The sequence below is a fragment of the Paramormyrops kingsleyae genome, chromosome 19 (genome assembly GCF_048594095.1).
Source record: "Paramormyrops kingsleyae isolate MSU_618 chromosome 19, PKINGS_0.4, whole genome shotgun sequence".
NCBI lineage: Eukaryota > Metazoa > Chordata > Actinopteri > Osteoglossiformes > Mormyridae > Paramormyrops > Paramormyrops kingsleyae.
In genome coordinates this window covers 5,151,898-5,173,416 of record NC_132815.1, presented here as the reverse complement: position 1 = coordinate 5,173,416, position 21,519 = coordinate 5,151,898, and the positions used below count along the sequence as shown (strand labels likewise).

Genomic DNA, 21,519 nt, shown 5'->3' with positions numbered 1-21,519 from the left:
CATCCAGCTGTAGAAATGCAAAACAGTCCAACCTAGATAAGTCAGTCTGGATCAAAGGGACGTCAGTTACGCATGTAATGCGTCGCATGTGGTGCATCGCGGAGGCCCGTTCACCTGCTGAGGCCATAGACTCGTCGGGGACGCATGCTGCATGGAGGGAGCCTGCGGGGTTACACAAGCATGGCTGGCAGGGGTCTGGGTCCTCCGGGAACACCTGGCGGAGACAACGGGGTAAATCTTTTTGAACTCCTAAGCTCCCTCTTGGAAGAGACGGCGCCGGCATGCCGCACCCCTTCGGGCCGGAAGTAGCCATCTGCGCAGCTCTGGCAGTTGATGCCGGCCGTATTGTTGCTGCAGCCGACGCAGATGCCGCCACCCTCGTATGTGCCCCTCGTGTTCAGACTCTCCCTCCGGACAGCGACCGTCTGATTGTAGTAGCACTCCTCCGACTTGCCATGACAGTTGCATTCTGGGAGAATGTAGCATAGAGCGGGACGGGTACAGGCTAGTCGTTAAGCTTCTCAATATTCATCGCACCACAAAATACTCCACCTTCTTATTTTAGTGCTCAGCTGACTCTCTCCCCATCCATTTTACCGCGCCCAAACAGGAAAAGACCCTCATCGCCGTAGCGATGCAATTATATCATGGTTGGTGCGACTTCCTTACTCTCGCACACGTGCCGGGTCAGGAACGTCCCTGCCATCCACGGCTGCTGGTGGTAGCCGGGGCAGCACTGGTCACAGCTGTCCCCGCAGGTGTTGTCCTCGCACTCGCAGCTGAATTTCTGCCAACAGTAACAGCGGTTGGTGGTAAGTCGGATTGAGCAGGCCTGCTCCCCAAAAAGGCTGGGACCAAAAGGGGCAGGTGGATTCAGTGATGCTGAAGCGCGGAGAGCTCCTCCCCCCCCCCGGCCCCCATTATACCTTGGTGCCACTGTTGAGCGGGCAGGCTTTGGCGTGTCCGTAGCAGATGCACATGCCCCCGACCGAGATGTCCTTAATTGAGTAGTAGTACTGCGGGCAGGACAAACGAAAATGGCAGAGTGTCACACGGCGAGGTCTTATTTCATCATTTTCGGCTCTAAATGAAAGTTCAGGCGATCACGGGTCGGAGCGGCGGGGGGAATTTAATTAAACCGGCAATTAAGCAGCTGGGCCAGTGACAGTCAGATATCAGAGGCAGGTCTGGTTACACACAGACCTCTGATTAAAGTGCTGACCCTTTAACCAAGGTAAAACGCGTAACTCTCTTTATTGTTATGAGTCTGCATCAGGTGATCTGGCCCTTGACTGGGTGATCTGGCCCATGATTGGGTGATCTGGCCCTTGATTGGGTGATCCGGCCCATGATTGGGTGATCTGGCCCTTGATTGGGTGATCCGGCCCATGATTGGGTGATCTGGCCCTTGATTGGGTGATCCGGCCCATGATTGGGTGATCCGACCCATGATTGGGTGATCCGGCCCATGATGGTACTGCAATGTACAAGGCTCGTACAAAGGGGCTCGTATTCACCATTCATTACGGTGAGTTCCCAGTCACAAAAGCCCAACTGAAAGGTCCTTCGGCGAGACTACACCGAGACCACATGCAATTACAAGCGTGACCCGCAGGTACAGCCATACCTGTTAATTAACTAAACCACAAGCACAAACCTGGTGACTGAAAAATGCCAGATTTAAAATATGATCAGATGGACTGAAATGATGTCTTAATAGTTCATTTCAAATCATCTGGCGAGATTACACTGCGGAAGGAGATTATTATGTTAGTTAGGCAGACCGAGTAAAAGTCACATTAACAAATCCATTTTATCACTGCTACTAGTAACTGGACACGCGTCCGAACCCGTCTGGTGACGATTGGGTCGATGTCCCGCGGGTCATTGAGGGCCAGGGTCATGAGGTCAGCGTTCAGCGTCCTGATTCTCTGGAAGCGTAGGCGGATATAGCGGGCAGAGGTGAAGTTCAGCAGGGTTGGGGAGGGATCTTCGGCACTGGGCCTCCCATTGATCAGGGAGGTGTGGATCTGCAGCACAAACGGCAAGAACAAAAGTGGACATTAAGCAATAAGAACCATGGAGGGCGATGGGGCTTCAGCGCAGGGCCGGTAGCAATTACACAAATGGACACCGTATTTACTCAAACACCCAGTGCAATTACCCTCCTTACCTGATTAAAAACACACAGCCTAAATTACAGGCCAGATCTCGTGCTGATTGTTATAAAAAGAGGTGCATGGGGGTAAATTCCAGAGCAATTAGTATCTTTTTTTAGCACCCTATTTAAGAGTGCTTCAATGCCAATCTGCAGGGCGGGCCTCTAATCAGCCGCTGCATCGTCAGCAGGGAGCATCACATGCAGCATCACTCTGCTGAATCCGCAATCATTGCATGCAGCATCACTCTGCCGAATCCACAATCATCGCATGTGGCATCACTCTGCCAAATCCGCAATCATTGCATGCAGCATCACTCTGCCGAATCCACAATCATCGCATGTGGCATCACTCTGCCGAATTCGCAATCATTGCATGCAGCATCACTCTGCCGAATCCATAATCATCGCATGCAGCATCACTCTGCCGAATCCATAATCATCGCATGCAGCATCACTCTGCTGAATCCGCAATCATTGCATATTTGAAGTGTCCTGAAGGCCAGATCCTCATTCTGGAACTCCGAAACTATATACTAAGTGGTACAATTAAAACATGATTTTGTGGTTTATGGACATCATGTTGCATAGTATAACACATAATTTTATGCGATGATGCATAAAATTCTCCGAAAGTCGAGGTAATAATAAATTTTTTAATTATTTAAAAGCTCTCAACACTTGTATATTTGCTCCTCAGTGTGTCTGTGTGTCCCAGGGTACACCCCTCTCCACTGGCGACCCCCGGGTGGGTCAGACCACTGGAGAGAAGGGAGGGGGGTGCATGACTTGGGGGGAGCAGGGCTGTGGACCGTGTGGGCGGCTGTGTGTGTCTTTTGTGGGACACCACTTGTCTGTTAATGAGACCTACTGTACACCGTTGCCGCTTTAATGTTCCCTAATTGCCGATTTGAAAAGTAATTTCAGCACACAGCCAAAGTCGTTAGCCATGCCGGGGCTAATGAGCGCCACATGCGGGTCGGGGCATTTTCACATGCGCGTGCGGGGGTGTCCGCCCTCCCCAGGGGGAACGCGGTCTGCCGCATGAGGAAACAGACTGCGGCTCGTTGCCACTAAAAATCCAGGGCTACTTTAATAAATATCAACTTATATAAAAAGATATCAAGTTAAAATCATGACCAGTCTGGATAGTAACTTTGTATTGTTCATATAAAAAAGAATAAAGAGGCAAAAAAAAGGAATTCACTAAAAGTTAAAGCTTACAGCAAATTAAATACTTTCTTTCAAAATCAAACTAGACTATGATATAGTGGGCTATTATTATTTATGATCATATAGATAAAATCAGCAAAAATTATTATATAATAATTATTATCATTATTGTCATTTTAATGATTATTATATAGATAAAATAAATTATAAAAAATGACAGAATGCAAGAAATATCGCAGCTCATTGTTATATTATATTGTGTTCCAATGGAACCAACCAAAATCACACATTTATTTCATAAATAAACCAATCCATCAAAAATCAGGTTTCATAATGACTTGCACCCCTGGTGCAGCGCTTGGTGAGACCACCTCTGGTGAGCAGAACAGCATGTCGTCTTCTCCTGTACTCTTTCACAAGGTTATGATACACATTTGGAGAGATTCTGGACCATTCCTCCACAGGGATCCATTCAAGATCAGCCACATTCTCTGCAGCAAGACAGAGTCTCAACCCAACAGAAAATTTGTGGGCAGAAATGAAAAGTGTGAGATAGGAGTCCTTCACCCCCGATCTGTCTGGGGAAATGGGCCAAAATCACAGCAAAATATTGTAAGATGCTTGTGGAAGGTCAACCAGAACTATTTAAAGTCAATGCTACCAAATGCTGACAGTGTATGACAGCTACTGACCCACAGGAATTGTGATATGGTGAATTAAAAGTGAAAAAAATCTCTGTAAACAATTGTTGGGAAAAAGTAGATGTCCTAACTATAGTTTGCTAACATGAAATCTGTGGAGTGGTTAAAAAAATGAGCTTTAATGACTTCAACCTAAGTGTATGTAAACTGCCAACTTCAACTGTATCAGCTGTCCTCATCAGTGCAGTCCACAGGTTTTCCACTGGACTGCATTCTGGTGACTGAGATGGCTTTTGCAGGACCTTGATTGTCCCAGAACCATTTGTTTGTGGTGTGTTTTAGGTCAGAGTCGCGCTGGAAAGTCCATCCTCAACCATGTCTCAGGGTTCTGGGACTGGAAACCAGATTGTCAGCCAAAGTCGCTTCAAACTCGGTAGAATCCATTAAGCCATCTGACCTTAAACAATGTCTCAGAACCTCTAGAAACAACACTAATTCACCACTGTATTCCACTGTGGATATGAGGTTCTTTTCCTGCGTCTCTGTTTCAACACCAAACATGCTTATGCTGTATCTGGCCAAAACATTCCATTTTTGTCTCATGTGACCACAGCACTTTCGTCCAGTCATGATTTTAAATCACCTTTGGAAAACTGGAAGCTCTTGCTTCTGTCTTGGGTCGGAAAAAACTCTCTCCTTGCAACTTTTCCAAGGAGCCTCTCGTTACGGAGGTGGCATCTGATGGTGCTTTTTGAAACCTGCTGACCCCAAGACGCCACCAAGACTTGCCATTCTTTCACAGTGATTCTTGAGGATTTTTTTCTCACCATCCTCCTTCCTATCCCTCCTAAATGTGTTTGTATCTCCTACCTGTTAATTTATGAATCATTGTCCTTACTGCTCAGTGGTATATTCATTTATTTTTATCAGATTTATAAAGGTCTACAACGATTTGTCTCTTCTGAACTCTTTTCAACCTCATTTTTATGTCCAGGAAGTGATGACACGAAGTTCCTTAAAACTTAGATGAACTTACATAAGATGAATTTCACTCATGGTTTAAATTTGGTAGATTTTATTTCCTGTATTCTTTAGGGGTGCAATTAGTTGTGAAACTTTTATTTAGAGGAAACAGATTTTTAAATAAATCAATAAATGATTTTGGTTGGTTTCATTGGAACAGTAATAAACTAGGATAATTTTTACTTCTTGGCATTTCTGCATTTATCTCTGATTAATATGATTATTTATTTTTATAGTATTTTTAGTGCATTTCCTGTCAGTGGTGTCAATAATTCTGGAGCTCACTGTATATATATATATATATGTCATTGATTTTAATCCAATCTACTCCTTGACACTTATGAAGTATTAAAGCTCTTGCAAAGACTCCCACAATACATTTCTTTCTTCATTACACTGATCTTAAAACTATTTATTTTTCCAATATCTACCAATCATCTCTCTGTATTCCCCACAATGTAATATAAACCTAATACACACACACACACACACTATGGCCAAATAGACAACAGTTCTCCTAACTGCATGTTTTTGAACTGTGAGAGGAACCAAGTGGAAAACCAGCAGTAGGAGAACAGGTGGATACCAGACAGACAAACTGGGGTGGAATTCGAACCCCTAACTCTGCAGGTGTGAGGCAACAGCGCCCCCCACTGCTGGGCATCTCACCAAGTGGCACTTTCACACATCACACGACCGCTTTCCTAGCAGGTAGAACTCCTGCCCAGGCTAATTCAGTAACGAAAGGCTCACAGAGACTCACCTCGCCATTCTCCAGTGGGTGGATCTTGGAGTAGAAAGAGGTGCAGATGACCTCGTCGTCGTGGGCGTAGGACGGCGGGCCGGTCCTGGGCATGATGTTGAAGCGGGTGAGGCACTCAGTGTCTGTGATGGCATAGTACTGCCAGGGGGTGAAGGTGACATCATCCAGAGAGCGCTCCAGCACCCAGTTTCCGGGACGAGGAGAGTTTGCTGCCTTCAGGATGACATAGGCAATCTGGAACACCTATGGAGAGCATGCTGTTTCAGTGGAAGTAATGACTGCCTTGAAACCAGAGAGTGAACTAGCTTCTGCCACTCAAACTACTTCTGATGTAATTGATGCTCCAAAAGGTTCTCTCCAGCAATACAACCTAACGTAACTACCTCTGAAGAGTCCAAGAGCCCTGCTGGTTATTGGATTATGATTGTGCTCCCAATGTTTATTACTACAGCAATGTCAATTCACAGTGACCTTCCCAGCCACAGAAAACGAGGGCTAACCTATTTTCCGTGGTCCCATTCTCTGTCCTCTTCTGCATCAAAGCACCTCAGGGTAGATCACCTTGCGGTTTTAGGTAACCGGAACCACGGCAGGGTGGTATTACACTATCCTCCTGGGTCCTTACTATATCTCCCTAGAGCACTTGATTTTCACCGAAGTTCTAGATACATGCTAAGGGACAGGATGACACTGACATCCGAAAAAACTTTTGTCACCGGTGTTTACAGCCGCACACCTTTCCGCCGATGATAGGCGCATGAACCGTAGTGCGATATCAACTTTAAAAATGACTCACTGCTCCTTTTATCTGCCTGCAGATTGCAGAGTTGAATTTCACCATTTATAACAGGAGACGAAGCCGTCACGCCGGCATTCATAGCCCCGGCTGAAAGCGAATAGTATCCTACTCAGGTATCGGGGAGAGAATTACAAAAGATCTTTGTTTTTGTTTTTTTGTGCGTAGGGATCAGGAGCGGGGTGAGACATGGACAATCCTTCCGAACCCGTTGATTGGCAGCACAGATCTTAGTGAAGACAGGGCAGCTCAGATGTTGCCACATCTGTTTTGGTGTAGCACGGATAGAATATGACCTGGTCAGTGCATTAGGGAGAGGCAGGTGGAGGATGGGGCAGGGAGACTGGGCCAAATCCAGTCCCAGTTCCCTCCACAGTGAGAGCCCCCCAATTCTGCTCTGAGCTGGGATCATGCTGACAGGTCCAGACACACATGGACTGCATCACCAAAATGACCTACTTGAAATCATTCTCATGTTATTATTCTCAGGAATTAATTTGGTTTCGCTCAGAACCACGAAGGAGCACGGGCAGCATTTCTGTTACCGCGAACATAGTGTCCGTAACCCTTGCACTAACCTGCCGTTACAGAGCGAAAATAGCAAAGGTTGCGTGAATATTTTAAACACTGGTCTGACACATAACTCATCATATTCATGTGGCAGTAGGCCCAGCTCAACCAATGGAACCAGTAGAATATAAAATAAGAAACAATTTAGCCAAATCACTTGTTCACTGTGCTATTTAATCCCACAGCCTTGGATTTAACTTAAAATTGTTAATTGATTCCACATTCCATATCCACACGTTAACAATATAAAGGGGTCTCATGTTTAATTATTATACAACAATTTAATTTGATGTCATTTATTAAAATTTGAATCATGGGTGTCATTTTCAGTCCCTGGCTGGTTCTATGTCTTTTTGGCTTTCATTTCAACTCATTCAACTTGTTACTCCAATTAGTGGTTAATTAGCTATACAAATCCACACATTTACTCCCAAGTGAAGTACTGAAGGAGAAATTTCTTGAATAGCATTTTGGGGAGGGGGACCAGTGCAATCTCCAAGTGTCCTTTATGATTTCTAAGTAAAATAAGAAAAAAATGTCAAACTGACAGGACTAATCAAGAGAATAAGGGAGTGCAGTGCCTTAAATTGAGTTTAAATTGACGTTCAAACGAAGAAAGACATGTATCTCTGGCTGGAGTTGGCTGGATGAGCTTCTCGGATTACAGGCTACGTGTCATGTTGCCATGTAACGAGGGTCTAGCAGACTTCAGGAAATCTCAGCGGTGGATACGTGAGAGGCCAGGGCAGGTGCATCTTATTACCCTCTCCCAGGACGTCATCGATAATTATAGCGATGCGGCGTCACAACGAAGCACAGGCTGCCGGCGTCTGAAACGCGCAGGACAGAACTGCAGGAAAGTCAAGAAACGGCTGGAGAGAATACGAGAGTCGCAGGTTTGCGGATTTATCCGCACGAGTGCCGGGGTGGCGGGTTCCTGGGTGTGAAGTCCGCCGTGAGGCGAGCTAGCAGCCGGCGATACCCACGGACAGACACCCCGTGGGCGTGTTGACAGAGACGGCTGCCTTCGAAGGGTTTTCCAAAACACCTCCCACCCCCTTTCCGCCTGTCATTTTTCCATATCTCTGCCGGATAACGAGAGGGAAGTTAAATAAGAAAAAAAATAAAACAAAGAACACGCAGGGCGCTGACGTCACGAGTGATAAGGACACGCGCGGCGGCGCATCACCGCGTGCGCAGACGGCGCAGACTCATTAACCCGCGCGGTGACAGCCGTCGCCATGGCTGCGGGGGAAGGGCGCTCACGCGGAGAGGAGCGATCTGGTAAAACGGAGGGGCTGTAATGGCAAAACGGCAGCCGGGAAGGCAGGCGAGTGAGCTCTGCCAGAGAAACGACGGCTTACCTACAGTGACAGCCGTTAGCTACACAGCCGCCTCAGCGCCCACAGCAGCCGAGGCTCCAGCGGCAGAAGCCGCACATTTCCAGCATTCCGAATCCCCCATTTATTATATCAATTATCTCTATGCCGTCATGTCAAGGGGAAGGCTGATTCAGATATTTTATCTGATATAAATTATATTTTAAAATAACATTTTGGTATCATTCTGATGTTCTCCCCAGTTCACTTATTAAATCTGTTCTATAAAAAATGTTACTTTTTTGTGAGATATATATACATTAAAGTATTACGCCTTGTATGCTGATATTTCACTGACGAATTGTCTATCAGCAGTTAAACTACACAAAACACAAGGCCAAAGCATGCAGAGTTCGCTGATGAAAAGCCTGGTTTGATTCCATAATTAATCTTCAGGTGTGCATCCTCTCTGCTTTGTCCTGCACCACCAGTTCTGTGCCGCTTAAAGAGATTTACGTTTCCATATATCCTTTCGAGTTGGACCCTTTCCTGGATCCCGTGATCTATAACTGACTCATGGTGATAAGCTCCTAGTTTCATATCTCCAGGAGGACCCTACATTGCACCCCCACCATGTTTTTCAGGTTCAGCATTCCGATGACTCTGCCTGGTAATGACTCAGACTAGGAGGACCAGAGTCAGGCTCTGCTTAAAGCTAAAGGGGTGGGCTTCACCTGTGATGGCTTATGCAGCATGGGTGGGTGGCTGGGTGGGGGAGCTCTTCACCTGTCAGGACACAGCGTCCCCCTGTTATCCACTCTCATATCCTGAAAAACAGTCTCCTTTCCTGGGAGCTGAAAGTACATTCGGCTAATAAATGCTCATTTAAGTGAATAATATCCAGGTGGAGGTCAGTACCAGGGTGGTTTTTAGGGCTTGTTTGTATTGGAACTGCCAGTTAAGATCACCAGCAGGTCAGAAGACCCTCGCAGGAGCACCTGAGGGTGGTGAGCATGAGATCTCTCCCAAGAAAGTTCCCCGTTTCAGGACCAGCATGAAATATCTACAGCCAATTCCTCCGTGGCACTCCCTTCCTCTGATTGGCTAATGCTTATTGTTATACAGTAAGAAAATTGTTTCTTCGACACTTTAAATATGGGTAATGGAATGTTCTTTTTAGCCATTCCAGCTTCCATCCAGTCCCCTTCCGCATATCAAGTACACGGTCCTCTATTGCCCTCCCCTCCACTCCCCCATGTTCAACAGGTTCAGTATTCTGATGACTCTGACTCAGACTCACCGAGGAGGGGACTCCCTGGACGGGACGAAGACCTTATCATAGTGCCTTAAGTTTAAATTACATCGGAGAAATGGAGGTTGGACTTTGGTACACGGTGGCCCTTACCTGCTGGAGGTCCAGCGTGACTGTGATGTAATGGTAATCCATGCCGTTCTTTATACTGGGGCTTTGCCACCACCGATTGGTCCCGTCGATGGCGTACTCAATGGGATGCTGCTCTGCAATGAGCATGGGACGGGGCATGTCACATGATTCCCGGCGTCCTCATCACAGCATCAAAAGGTGACTAATCAAAAATCGCTACAAGCGTTAATCACACAACATGTAGAGAGACAGTATGCAGGGGTACTGGCTTCCAAGCTTAGCACTCCGTATACTTTTTGTTACACGGAAACAGCAATAGCCTTGTCTTACATTGGCCAATTTACTTACAGATTACAAATTGAAAAATGGTACTGGTTTTCTTTACAGACACTGATTAATTTAAAGGAAGATTTAATTCCTGGAACTATAAAAACTATCTACCCATGAACACACAGTGGGAATTAAAGGACAACAGTATGTTTCTCAAGGATGTTAACAACTGCAATGGAATTACTATATCTATGCGTAGATTAATAACCATGTCCTTGATTGGTTAGAATAGAAACTGGCATAATTCATCCATTAGGTTGCCAGCCTACATCAGTTTGTAACAGTTACAGCCTGATGAACTGCAGCAGGTGACACAATGAACATGTTAACGATTCTTTTGGCCGAGCTCAGGAACAGTGTCCATTACGCTGTAAAAACTCGGTTTGTTCAGCAGAGAAACGGCATTAAATTTCGAACTCGGCACATACACACCAATTTAACAGATTACACGTCTTTGGACGGCACTCACAGGTTTTTATAAACAAGAGCAGGCCTTCTGTTAGCTAATAACGGGGTAATAGGGGGATAACGACATGGACAGATGTGTGGAGTAGGGGAAGCAGATGAGGGAGGTGTTCTGGGAACTGGGCCACTGTCCAGAGCACTCAGGGTTGCACTTCAGTCTAAGACAACTGCTGTAACTCCAAGACGTAAACAATAAGGCCATTTCTGTGAAAATCCACCAGCGTGATTGGATATTTTTACGTACACATAGATTTTTATTCCCTGCTGTCATTCAAGTAACCCAATGATGATGATTAAGAACATGATTATTAAATAAAACAAATGTACGGTTAAGTGATTGAAAAATCTTAAAAATTATAAAAATGTCCGTTTGCCTTTGAGAGAGGAAAAAAACCTTTAATGAGTGAGAAAGTCTGTTCGGTGTGACATTCCCATCCGAGACCCAATTATAAGTCTAGCCAGCATCTGTTTGATTTAATCAGAATGTAACTTTGTTTTGCACAGATTAAAAAAAAAACTTAGCTCTCCCACGTTTATGGGGAACATATGGAGGGGAAAAACTGCGAGGCTGCGTCAGAGAATCCTCAGACTTATTCTGGCACGGCCACACGAGGGCCAATTGTGGGCCTGTTCCTTCATCGAACGGCACCACGTATGGACACACACACACACACACACACACACACACACACACACACACACACACACAGGGGAAGCTGGATTTTCCTACAGGGCCGGCCCTAATCCTTGGCATTCATGTCACCCCCATGTTGTCATTCTCTGGTTAATCGTGGAATGTTTGAATTGTGAACTGAGGGGGCACTTGACTCGTGGAATTGGTGACGGGTTTGAGTCTGTCGTGTAGGAAGGCAGAGAGAACCAGTACCAGCGGGCTGTTCACTGTGGAGGTTGCAGATGCGGCACTGAGGGTTCCGGACCGGCTGTCCCGGGACGTGCTCCACCAGCTTGCAGAACATCTCCGGTCCGGTCTCGCCACAGGTGGCATTGGTGCTGATCTGAGACATGGAGGCCAGGTTGAGCACAGCGGGGAAAAGACCTGAGAACGAAAAGGGTCACAGCTGAAGAGCAACACGGCAACAGCACGGTTACGTCGGCACGCCATGGTTACCAGTCTGCATACCATGGCAACCAGTCTGCATGCCATGGCAACCATTCGGCACGCCATGGTTACCAGTCTGCATACCATGGCAACCAGTCTGCATGCCATGGCAACCATTCGGCACGCCATGGTTACCAGTCTGCATACCATGGCAACCAGTCTGCATGCCATGGCAACCATTCGGCACGCCATGGTTACCAGTCTGCATACCATGGCAACCAGTCTGCATGCCATGGCAACCATTCGGCACGCCATGGTTTCCAGTCTGCATGCCATGGCAACCATTCGGCACGCCATGGTTACCAGTCTGCATACCATGGCAACCAGCCAGCACACCATGGGAATCAGTCGCCACGCCAGTTAGCAGTAATCATGCCTTGGCAACCATTCGGCACACCATGGGAACGAGTCGGCATGCCATGGCAACCAGTCTGCATACCATGGCAACCATTCGGCACACCATGGTTACCAGTCTGCATACCATGGCAACCAGCCAGCACACCATGGGAATCAGTCGCCACGCCACAGTTAGCAGTAATCATGCCTTGGCAACCATTCGGCACACCATGGGAACGAGTCGGCATGCCATGGCAACCAATCTGCATGCCATGGCAACCATTCGGCACACCATGGGAACGAGTCGGCATGCTATGGCAACCAGTCAGAATGCCAAGGCAACCAGTCAGAATGCCAAGGCAACCAGTCGGCATGCTATGGCAACTAGTCGGAATGCCATGGCAGCCAGTCGGCATGCTATAGCAACCAGTAGGAATTCCATAGTTAGCACGTCATGCTTACCAATCACTACACTATTATTACCAGTCAGTACATTATAGTTAACAGTCAGTACATCATGGTGGCCACTCAGCTGGTCATGGGAAGCAGCTGGCACGTCATGGTTAGCAGTGAGCAGGCTGGTTAGCTACTGCCTTTTGATGGTTTTCCTACCATATCTCTCAGAAGAAACCATGCTGTTAGTGCTGAACCAGCTGTAAACAACACAGGCTGCTACATACTCCTGCTAACATTGATTATTTTAAATCATGGCTTTGTGTTTATTGATGTTTTCTGCGGTTACATTTATGTTTTGTGCTACAGTGAACACTGCCACAGTGAACTTAACAATGTAACCTAACCACACCATAGACGGCAACAGCAATAATTCTGTTGTATCTTTCAGGCAGACAGGATACCCAGCAGCTGTACCTGAAACTCCACTACCTCCAATCACATTCAGGCACCATTAAAGAGGCATTTCATTGGGTATTTCCACCCAATAAGAGCTAATATCAGGCTAATGCTGGTCAAAAGGATGATGCTGTTTGAACCAAACCAAACGGTATAACTGTCTGTTTGTTCTTATGAAGCCATTGCCACAGAGTTTCTGTCTGATTCATACTGGAATGCATGGGGTGGGGTGGGGTGGGGGGGGGGCGTAAAGAGCATGCTCAGTAGTTGTCTGTTCACGGCATCAGCGGCTGCGAGTTGTGGTGGCGATATGTTGAAACAATATTCCCGCATCGTGAGGGAGGCTCCATCCTGCCCCCTTCTGGCTAACAATAGGCAGTTATATTCAAGCCCTGGGTACTAGAACACCCAAGTAAAGAGCTTGCTGGTGGCAAAATGCCTGAATATAACATGGAAGAAGCGTTAAGAACCACAAAATACCACATATCCTCAGAAAATGGGTACAGTTTGGTGCAGATTCCAATTTTAAGTCAATTACGCTCAAATCCAGAATTCCGTCGAGCATGTTTAACGGCTTTGCCCAAAATGGCGACACCTTAAATGCAGAAAGTACTCTGGAGTGTCATGTGACACAAAAGAGGGCTGCGTTGAGGCCACCATGGGGAAAAGTCTTCCGTATTTAAAAAGCAGGAGACGTCTGACTGCCTCTGAATTACAATGGTAACACACCGCGTTCATTTACACTATAGAGGGAGGTCATTTCACTTTTGCCATTTACTACATGAGACCACATTCCCAGCTTTGCATTAGCAAAATGCTTTTGGACATCATGGTCTAATCAAGAAGCACGTTTGAAGTCCTTTCTCTTGTGAGGGGGGGGGGCACCAAAAGAGGGGCAGACAACTGTTTCTGATTTTAAAGTGCAAGCCAGATTGTAAGGTCCTCTCTGAATCCTTCTGGTGAGAATATAAATCATAGGCGGCGATGTTGCTGCGAGAGAGGAGCATTGCAGCATGAGTTCTGGTCCCCAGCACTGTGGGAATGGACTCTCCCCAAATCAAAGCCCAGGGCCCAGTGTGGAAATGACTCCCAGCTGTCCTCTACAGCCTGAAATGCAACCCCGCAGACGTCGAGGCAAGGCGGACCGCAAAGGCGCCCCAGAGGATAGGCCCGGGAAAATGAATTTTACGGGGGGGTGTGGTGGATCCCTGACTCAAACATGGCCAGTCTTCGGTCACAGGTGGGACAAGAACGTCGAGCGCTTGTGAGGAGACGTGAGTAAGAGCCGTGACTTTCTTTCCACCCTAATCTTGCAGCTGTGCGCAATCGTTAATTATCATTCTCTGGCGTTTCCGAGGAAAACAGTGACACATCAGGAAATATATTAAAAGAATTTGACACAACACTGATATGTACTCCTGTATTACAAACGTCATTTTACTAATTTATCATTTCCTGTTTCCAGAAGATGGGGAACACAAGAAAGCCTAACAGATGCCTCACATATGTCGATGCGGTGTGTCCTTTTCCGTCACAGCTGGATAAACATTCACCGAAAATGGCCGCATGTTAATTCTGACAACTGCTGGAAGTGCAAAACCATATTGTGTTCCAGCAACAGCTACACTCCCTACGTTTCGCGAGACCTGAATTAGCCGTTATGTGGGCAGCTGACCAATTCATCCAGCTCGCATGCACATCCCTCACTCAGGCCAGCAAAACAAAGTTCTGCTTCCCGAACCCCTGCTTGGCTGGAGTGCTCTTAGAGTGACCTCTATGCAGTGCTTCGAAACACAGATGTTTAACAACAACACCTTCGCTAATAGCTAGCTAGCCATATTCATGAATATTTATGACAGATTAATCTGAATGACTTCTCTTGACTAATAAATGACATAAGGACAATGAATTGAGTAAATTTCCAGAGGCAATTCTAGGATTTTTAAGGTGGGGACATAATTGGGGCCATAATTCATACAGAGGGGCCAGTCTTATCATTAACCAATGATATGTTTTGATTGGATGACGGACAGGGGAGGGGGCACTCCTGGGGCCAATCAGCTTTCAGCTGGGGCCAGTGACACTGTGGCCCCACTCCTGCATACACCCCTGACAATTACCCAAAGTCAATGTGTCAAGAAAACCACATTTGTAAAAGGCAGCGACGGCTACCTGTGTATTGTCTCAAGCCTTAACAGCCAGGTAGTAGACCAGCATCCTTACAGTGTGAAATCATCCACTGTTCCTGCACACTTTTAGGTGTCTGCCTGTGTCAGCTCATGTTCTGAGAGGTTTGGAGAGACATGACCTCATACGCCAGAATGCCCCCGTCACACCCACCTGCCCCTGCCTGTCTCTTCCAACCAGCACATCCTTGCAGGAAGAGAGAACAGCTAAAACCAGGGATTAGCTAGCGGGGCGGAAATGGCGGCCACACAGCGACCTCCTGAGCAGACAGATATGCTTACCATCTGATAGATCACACAGGCCCGACCTGCGACACTGATTCTCCCGTAACGTTACATGAAATATGAGCTCCGCTGGCTGAGAAAAACATAAACACACAGGCCGAAACACATCAGTGGCACTAAAACAAAGCATGACTTTCACTCCGAGCAATAGGATATTTACAATGTTTGTGTTTACCAATAGGAACAACTAACCTATCTCCAGTTAAAATCTCTAAAACGCTATATCATCACTCTAACCCTCACCAGCTGCTCTCGGTCCGGTGCTGGTTGCTAATGAATCTTAAGATGAAAAGAGGCTTCAGGATCCTCTGTCAACAACGCCACACAGCGGTACAATGCAACTGTTTCCACATAATTAAATGTCCGGTCAGACACAGGGAAATTAATTACTTCCAAAACGAGAGACAGTCCAACTTGTAATTAGCTGTTGGCCAGGGGAAACCTTTTTTGAACATTTTAACAGCCGGCCATTCAGTCCATTGCTCCCCAACATGGGGCATTGGCTACGACGTGTGTTTCCTTTGGAACACGGTTCAGAGAGACAGATATTACCAGAGGAATGCAGCTATTTGGGAAGGTCCTGCAGCACAGGATGTCTGAATGGTGAATTTGAGGACCCTAGAGCGCTGCAGACCACCACAGACTTGGACCTGTCCCAGCTCTGTCCTTTCGAAAATGTCATGCAATAAGGAAAAAATAAATCCTCCCTGATATTTGAAGAAAAAAAAAAACAAAAAGCAGATCAGCCTGTAGATTTTCTGCTGCTTTGTCATGCCATTTTCATGCAGAGATGAAGGTGAGAGAAACGACTTTCTTTGATGTGCTGTGAACCATAACTTCAGTCTTTCTCTCAAAGATCAATAACTTAAGAGCCAATTATGCTTTTCTCTCTGACTACACTTGCATAGCGCATGTGTAAATGATCAGATGGGCAGAATATCAGAGGAGATCTGTGTGCTGTTTTCATTTCACCTGCACCAAATGCCTTACACACGCAACATAAAAGCGTAGATTGCAGCATTACGGAATTGTAACGAAATAATACAGACCGCTTTTATTTACATAAATTATATTTTATGCGTTTAGTAGACCAAACCTTGACTTCCATGCTTTTATAAACCTGGATATTAATGTAGTGGCTCAGGTGAGGTATCCTTGACAGAAAACAATAATTTGCTCACATTTCTCACCTTTTCTTCATCATACAGCTTTCTGCCAACTCTGGACCATAGGAGTACTTAGGATGATCCCAGTTTACTCAAGACAGACAAAGACAGAACGAATCATAATCAGTGGGAGGCGGATGAGGCACAGCGTGAGAAGTGCATTACGCCCAACACGACATCAGCAGAACCTGCAGTGTTTATAGAGAAGTTCGGTGGTAGTGCCTTCAATCATATTGAGAAATACTCTGCCATTTTTTTGAAAATTCATCATAGTCAAGGTTCCCTGTAACAGAACATAAACATCAGTCAAAACCCAACGAAACAGACCATAAACAAAATCTCTCATCTTAGAACATAAACATAAACAAAGACAAAGTGATGCTGAAGAACTGACAGACACTGCAAATAATATTTACCAGAAAGAGTTACATATTTTTTAACTCCTTGCAACACAGTAGAACGCTATGGGAGCAGACATGATGGATTAATCCAACTTCCCAGTAAGACACTGCATCTTCACAAATGTGAAATGTGCTTCCAGAGATAGGTCCTGGGATCACCATGACCCTCCGCTGGATGAGTGGATATAAAAGATGGAGGCATGGATAGATGAAACTAATCATGTATACAATCACGCAAGAGAAAAGGTGGGAGCTGCAAATGTCCAGGGGTGGGGCAACGTTAAGTGGTTGTCTTTGTTTTTGCCATTGTTTCTTTAGAACCTTCCCCACTCTGATCTGTCACATAAAACTCTTCTTCCTTCCTCGCAGCCCCATGTCACATGACTCTGTTCTCCATCTCAGTCCCACATTACATGACTCCATTCTCCAGCTCAGCCCCATGTCACATGACTCTGTTCTCCATCTCAGCCCCATGTCACATGACTCTGTTCTCCATCTCAGCCCCATGTCACATGACTCTGTTTGCCGTCTCAGCCCCATGTCACATGACTCTGTTTGCCATCTCAGCCCCATGCACATGATGCATGACTTCATTCTCCATCCCATTCAGTCTAACTGGAGATTAATATAAGCATCTGAAATAAACGTGGTCTTCATTCCTTATCGTTTATCAACAAATAAAACCTACACAAAGTCATTCCCACTCACTCAAAATAATGAAAAATGATAAGAAACAATGGAGTAGGGCAGGCAGCAATATTTCCAAAGAGGAGATAACGTACTGCAAAAGGGACCACATATTTGCATCGATGAATCTGATCCTGTAGTAAAAGAATGTGATACTACATGAGGATTCCACCCTACCAACAATCCTACTCAAACTAAACACCCAACAATCACAGACATAGACGTACATTTTAAGAAGTACTTTCAATAAATGTGTCTGGGTGTTTATGCTGAGGACCAGCAAAATGCAGACAAAACATTTTGTGACAGAAATTTACAAGTAAGCCTCAGACATATAAACAGGATAGTGTACTCTCTAAACTAGTCACAAAAGTAACACGCAAGTCGACTGGATGCGGTTTCGTGTGAAGTTCTTCTGTGCTGCTTGAAACCACAGTGTTCGCTAAGATTGGGACCACACACATACAGGCACATGCAATCACATACAGTAAACGACTAAATGCTTCATGCCAAACAGCTTAATGCGAAACACGTCAATTTCTCGCAAAGATAAACAAACAAGTGGCGAGTACACAACAAAAACCCTGGAAGAGTGAAGCACTGCTCCTATTATAAAACAGCCCATGCCTTTCTAACATGTGACAGACGTCCTGTACAGCTCCAAGTTCCCAAACACTCTCTCTTTATGAACACATCATGGTGAAAGGTACTTGAAGCGACATCTACATAAAACACTAGGTGTCTGAGCTGCTCTCTCACCTGATGCTAATCAAATTTTTAATTAGTGAATCAATGGAAAGCTGACTGAAAGACCCCACCCCAATGTCGACCAATGGCACTGTACAACTGATTGGGGTGAGCTTGCACCAATAGCCTCATGGGAAATGTAGTGTTTTTGTCTGGGTATGAAAAGCCTCGGATGACTCCTTTCATGCATTCTGAAAAGCGACTTAAAGTGATTAAATGCAGACAAAGCAGAGATTTTCCAAGCTTGTTTGCCCCCTGGACTGGGCCCAGTGAAAGAAGACTGAATACATGTTTGTTTTGTTAACTGCACTGAGACAGCGACGTCACTGGGAACACAGCACTGCCTCAGAGAGCAGATTAATCAAACACAGCGCCCCCCCCCCCACCCCCCGCCCACTCCAGATGCGACCTCCGCTACAGAAGATGCTATCGAGACCCACTTATCTCTCCGTCAGCCCCGCGTGACGGCCGTTCATTTCCTGTGGCGACCGGGCGCTGTGATTTACGCTCAAAACTGCAGTAAATCTCTGCTTAAAGTCATCAGTCCGGCTTGAGCCACAGAGAAATTTATAGCTCCGCTCATCCACATTTCATCAGGACAGAGGCTGCAGGGTGCTGGTGTGGCTCCTCGTAATGCATCCAAGGCCAAAGCAAACACTTCAATTTCCTGTGCGCGCAGACGGAAGTTAAACTTATATTAAACTTCAGACCCTCTTTATGGTTCACATCAGCATCAGCCAACCACCCAGCTCTGGGCTACACCGCATACAACGGGCAGTATGGCCTTCTCCTTAAAGCATATTTCATCTTGCATATATAGAAGTTTTAACCAAAACAACTTATTATTATTAAACAATAAGTGATCTCATGACATTTTAATAAATTGTGAGCTTATGTTCAGCATCAGTACATGCAATCCATTGTTAAAATAGCAACATGAACTTTGTGGAACAAGAACAGTACAGTTAAAGCGAATCCCACGGGATGGGGGGGTAGTTATTTATTTATTTCGTTTTGCCTATAGCCAGCTGTCTAGCCCCCCCCCCGCCCCCCGCCTTTTCACAAGCTAAATGAAAGGCGCATGTGCCTTTTTAACCTTTGGTGACCCATTAAAACCCACAGCCAGCTTTCCTGCCACAGTCTGTGGAACTCATTTCCTACCAGGTTTTACACAACTTTCCTGATGTATATTAACAACATCGGCCCTTCCATAAATCTTTGGTTTAACTGCTGGCACTGACACTATTCCATGCTTCTGATGCACATAATTCTTGACTTTGTTCTTTATTAGGAATACACCAGTCCGTGTCCTCACAAAAGGGACAGTCCATAAAATATCACCTTTTCAAACTCTGGGTCACAAAATAAAAAGCACAAGATATAATTTAATGTCTGTTCAGCTTTGGTTTAGATCATGATTGCTTAGTGAGATCAGGAGTTCCATCTCTTGCTGTCAGTTGATTAGCCAGCAATTGTTTCTTGGTTAATTTTATGAAATATTAAATATTTTTGATAGTTTAAATAGTTCTTTGGATACATGCTTCAAAAAAACGACACTAGATATGTCGCACATACACTGTACACCGTACCAACTGTATTTGGAACGAAAATAACAGAATGAAGAGCATAAGGCAGGGCTGTTTAAATCCCAGTCCTTAAGGGCAGAGCCCTGCTGATTTTCCAGCCTTCCTTTACCTGTGAGCCAGCTGTGAAGCCTCTGTAGCCAATCAGAAACAGTAGTTATTAAACTAACTACCTGGGAGAACTGAAAACAAGGCCTGGATTTGGAATCAAGTGTCAGATCTGAAGAGCCCTGGACAGGACAGCACTTTAGAATGAATCTTTTCGATGTTTACAAAACACGTTTCTGGTTTAAACAACCTATGGACAATGTGGTTTTATCTATGAGCTATTACTGAAATCAGCTGCACCACCTGTTACCACAATCTGTTTCTTGCATTAGACCTTTGTGTGTTCATTGCATAATCTCCCAGCATGCAGCATGTCATCCGGTGATTGTGGCTTACGAAAATCCACAGCGATGGATTTAGCAACGGCAGGAATAAAGTCATCCCAGCCCATACTGTCTGAAGAAAGCAGGGTGGTCGAGTGGCTAATTATCCAGGCCATGGTGCAGACTCTCATGTTAGAACTTGTAAAAGCAGAAAGGTTACAGAAAGTGCATGCTGCTGTGTGGAGGTGGTGTTCAGGAAGTGCGGGCATGCTGCTGTGTGCAGGCGGTGTTCAGGAAGTGCGGGCATGCTGCTGTGTACAGCCGGTGTTCAGGAAGTGCGGGCATGCTGCTGTGTGCAGGCAGTGTTCAGGAAGTGCGGGCATGCTGCTGTGTGCAGGCGGTGTACAGGCAGTGTACAGGAAGTGCGGGCATGCTGCTGTGTGCAGGCGGTGTACAGGAAGTGCGGGCATGCTGCTGTGTGGAGGCGGTGTTCAGGAAGTGCGGGCATGCTGCTGTGTGCAGGCGGTGTACAGGAAGTGCGGGCATGCTGCTGTGTGCAGGCGGTGTTCAGGAAGTGCGGGCATGCTGCTGTGTGGAGGCGATGTACAGGAAGTGCGGGCATGCTGCTGTGTGGAGGCGGTGTTCAGGAAGTGCGGGCATGCTGCTATGTGGAGGCGGTGTTCAGGAAGTGCGGGCATGCTGCTGTGTGCAGGTGGTGTACAGGAAGTGCGGGCATGCTGCTGTGTGCAGGCGGTGTACAGGAAGTGCGGGCATGCTGCTGTGTGGAGGCGGTGTTCAGGAAGTGCGGGCATGCTGCTGTGTGGAGGCGGTGTTCAGGAAGTTCATGCATTCCAGTAGGCCTGATACCTGTTTATCTGTATACATCCCTTATTAGGATTTTGCTAGTTTTAAAGGCATCACATAGCTTTGCTCCAATACTGCTTACTCTCGTACCCAGTTGCATTTATGCCTAGTCAGCTCTTTGACAGCTGTATGTTTGTGATGCGCTTTTTACCTCACCTGTATATCTTTCTGGATAAAAGTATCTGTGAGATAAAATAAATGTAAATGTTCTAGGCTGAATTCTTAACTTCTTAGACTGAGCTGCAAGTTGTGGAGTAACAAGTAACGTCAATCCCAGGGCCTGGGCACGGCATGACCCC

At 46.0% G+C, this 21,519-nt stretch overlaps 1 protein-coding gene across 1 annotated transcript in view; it reads right to left on the bottom strand.

The window, feature by feature from the left end:
* Positions 1 to 21,519, bottom strand: part of lama2 (laminin, alpha 2) — a 106,547-nt gene that overhangs the window by 70,710 nt on the left and 14,318 nt on the right. The window contains exons 2-9 of the mRNA XM_072703001.1: positions 11,509 to 11,679; positions 9,849 to 9,961; positions 5,759 to 6,001; positions 1,851 to 2,030; positions 927 to 1,016; positions 670 to 787; positions 291 to 469; positions 115 to 214 (exon numbers count right to left, since the gene is read on the bottom strand). Of these exons, the coding sequence (XP_072559102.1) occupies positions 115 to 214; positions 291 to 469; positions 670 to 787; positions 927 to 1,016; positions 1,851 to 2,030; positions 5,759 to 6,001; positions 9,849 to 9,961; positions 11,509 to 11,679 (1,194 nt within the window). The remainder of the gene's footprint in view (positions 1 to 114; positions 215 to 290; positions 470 to 669; positions 788 to 926; positions 1,017 to 1,850; positions 2,031 to 5,758; positions 6,002 to 9,848; positions 9,962 to 11,508; positions 11,680 to 21,519) is intronic.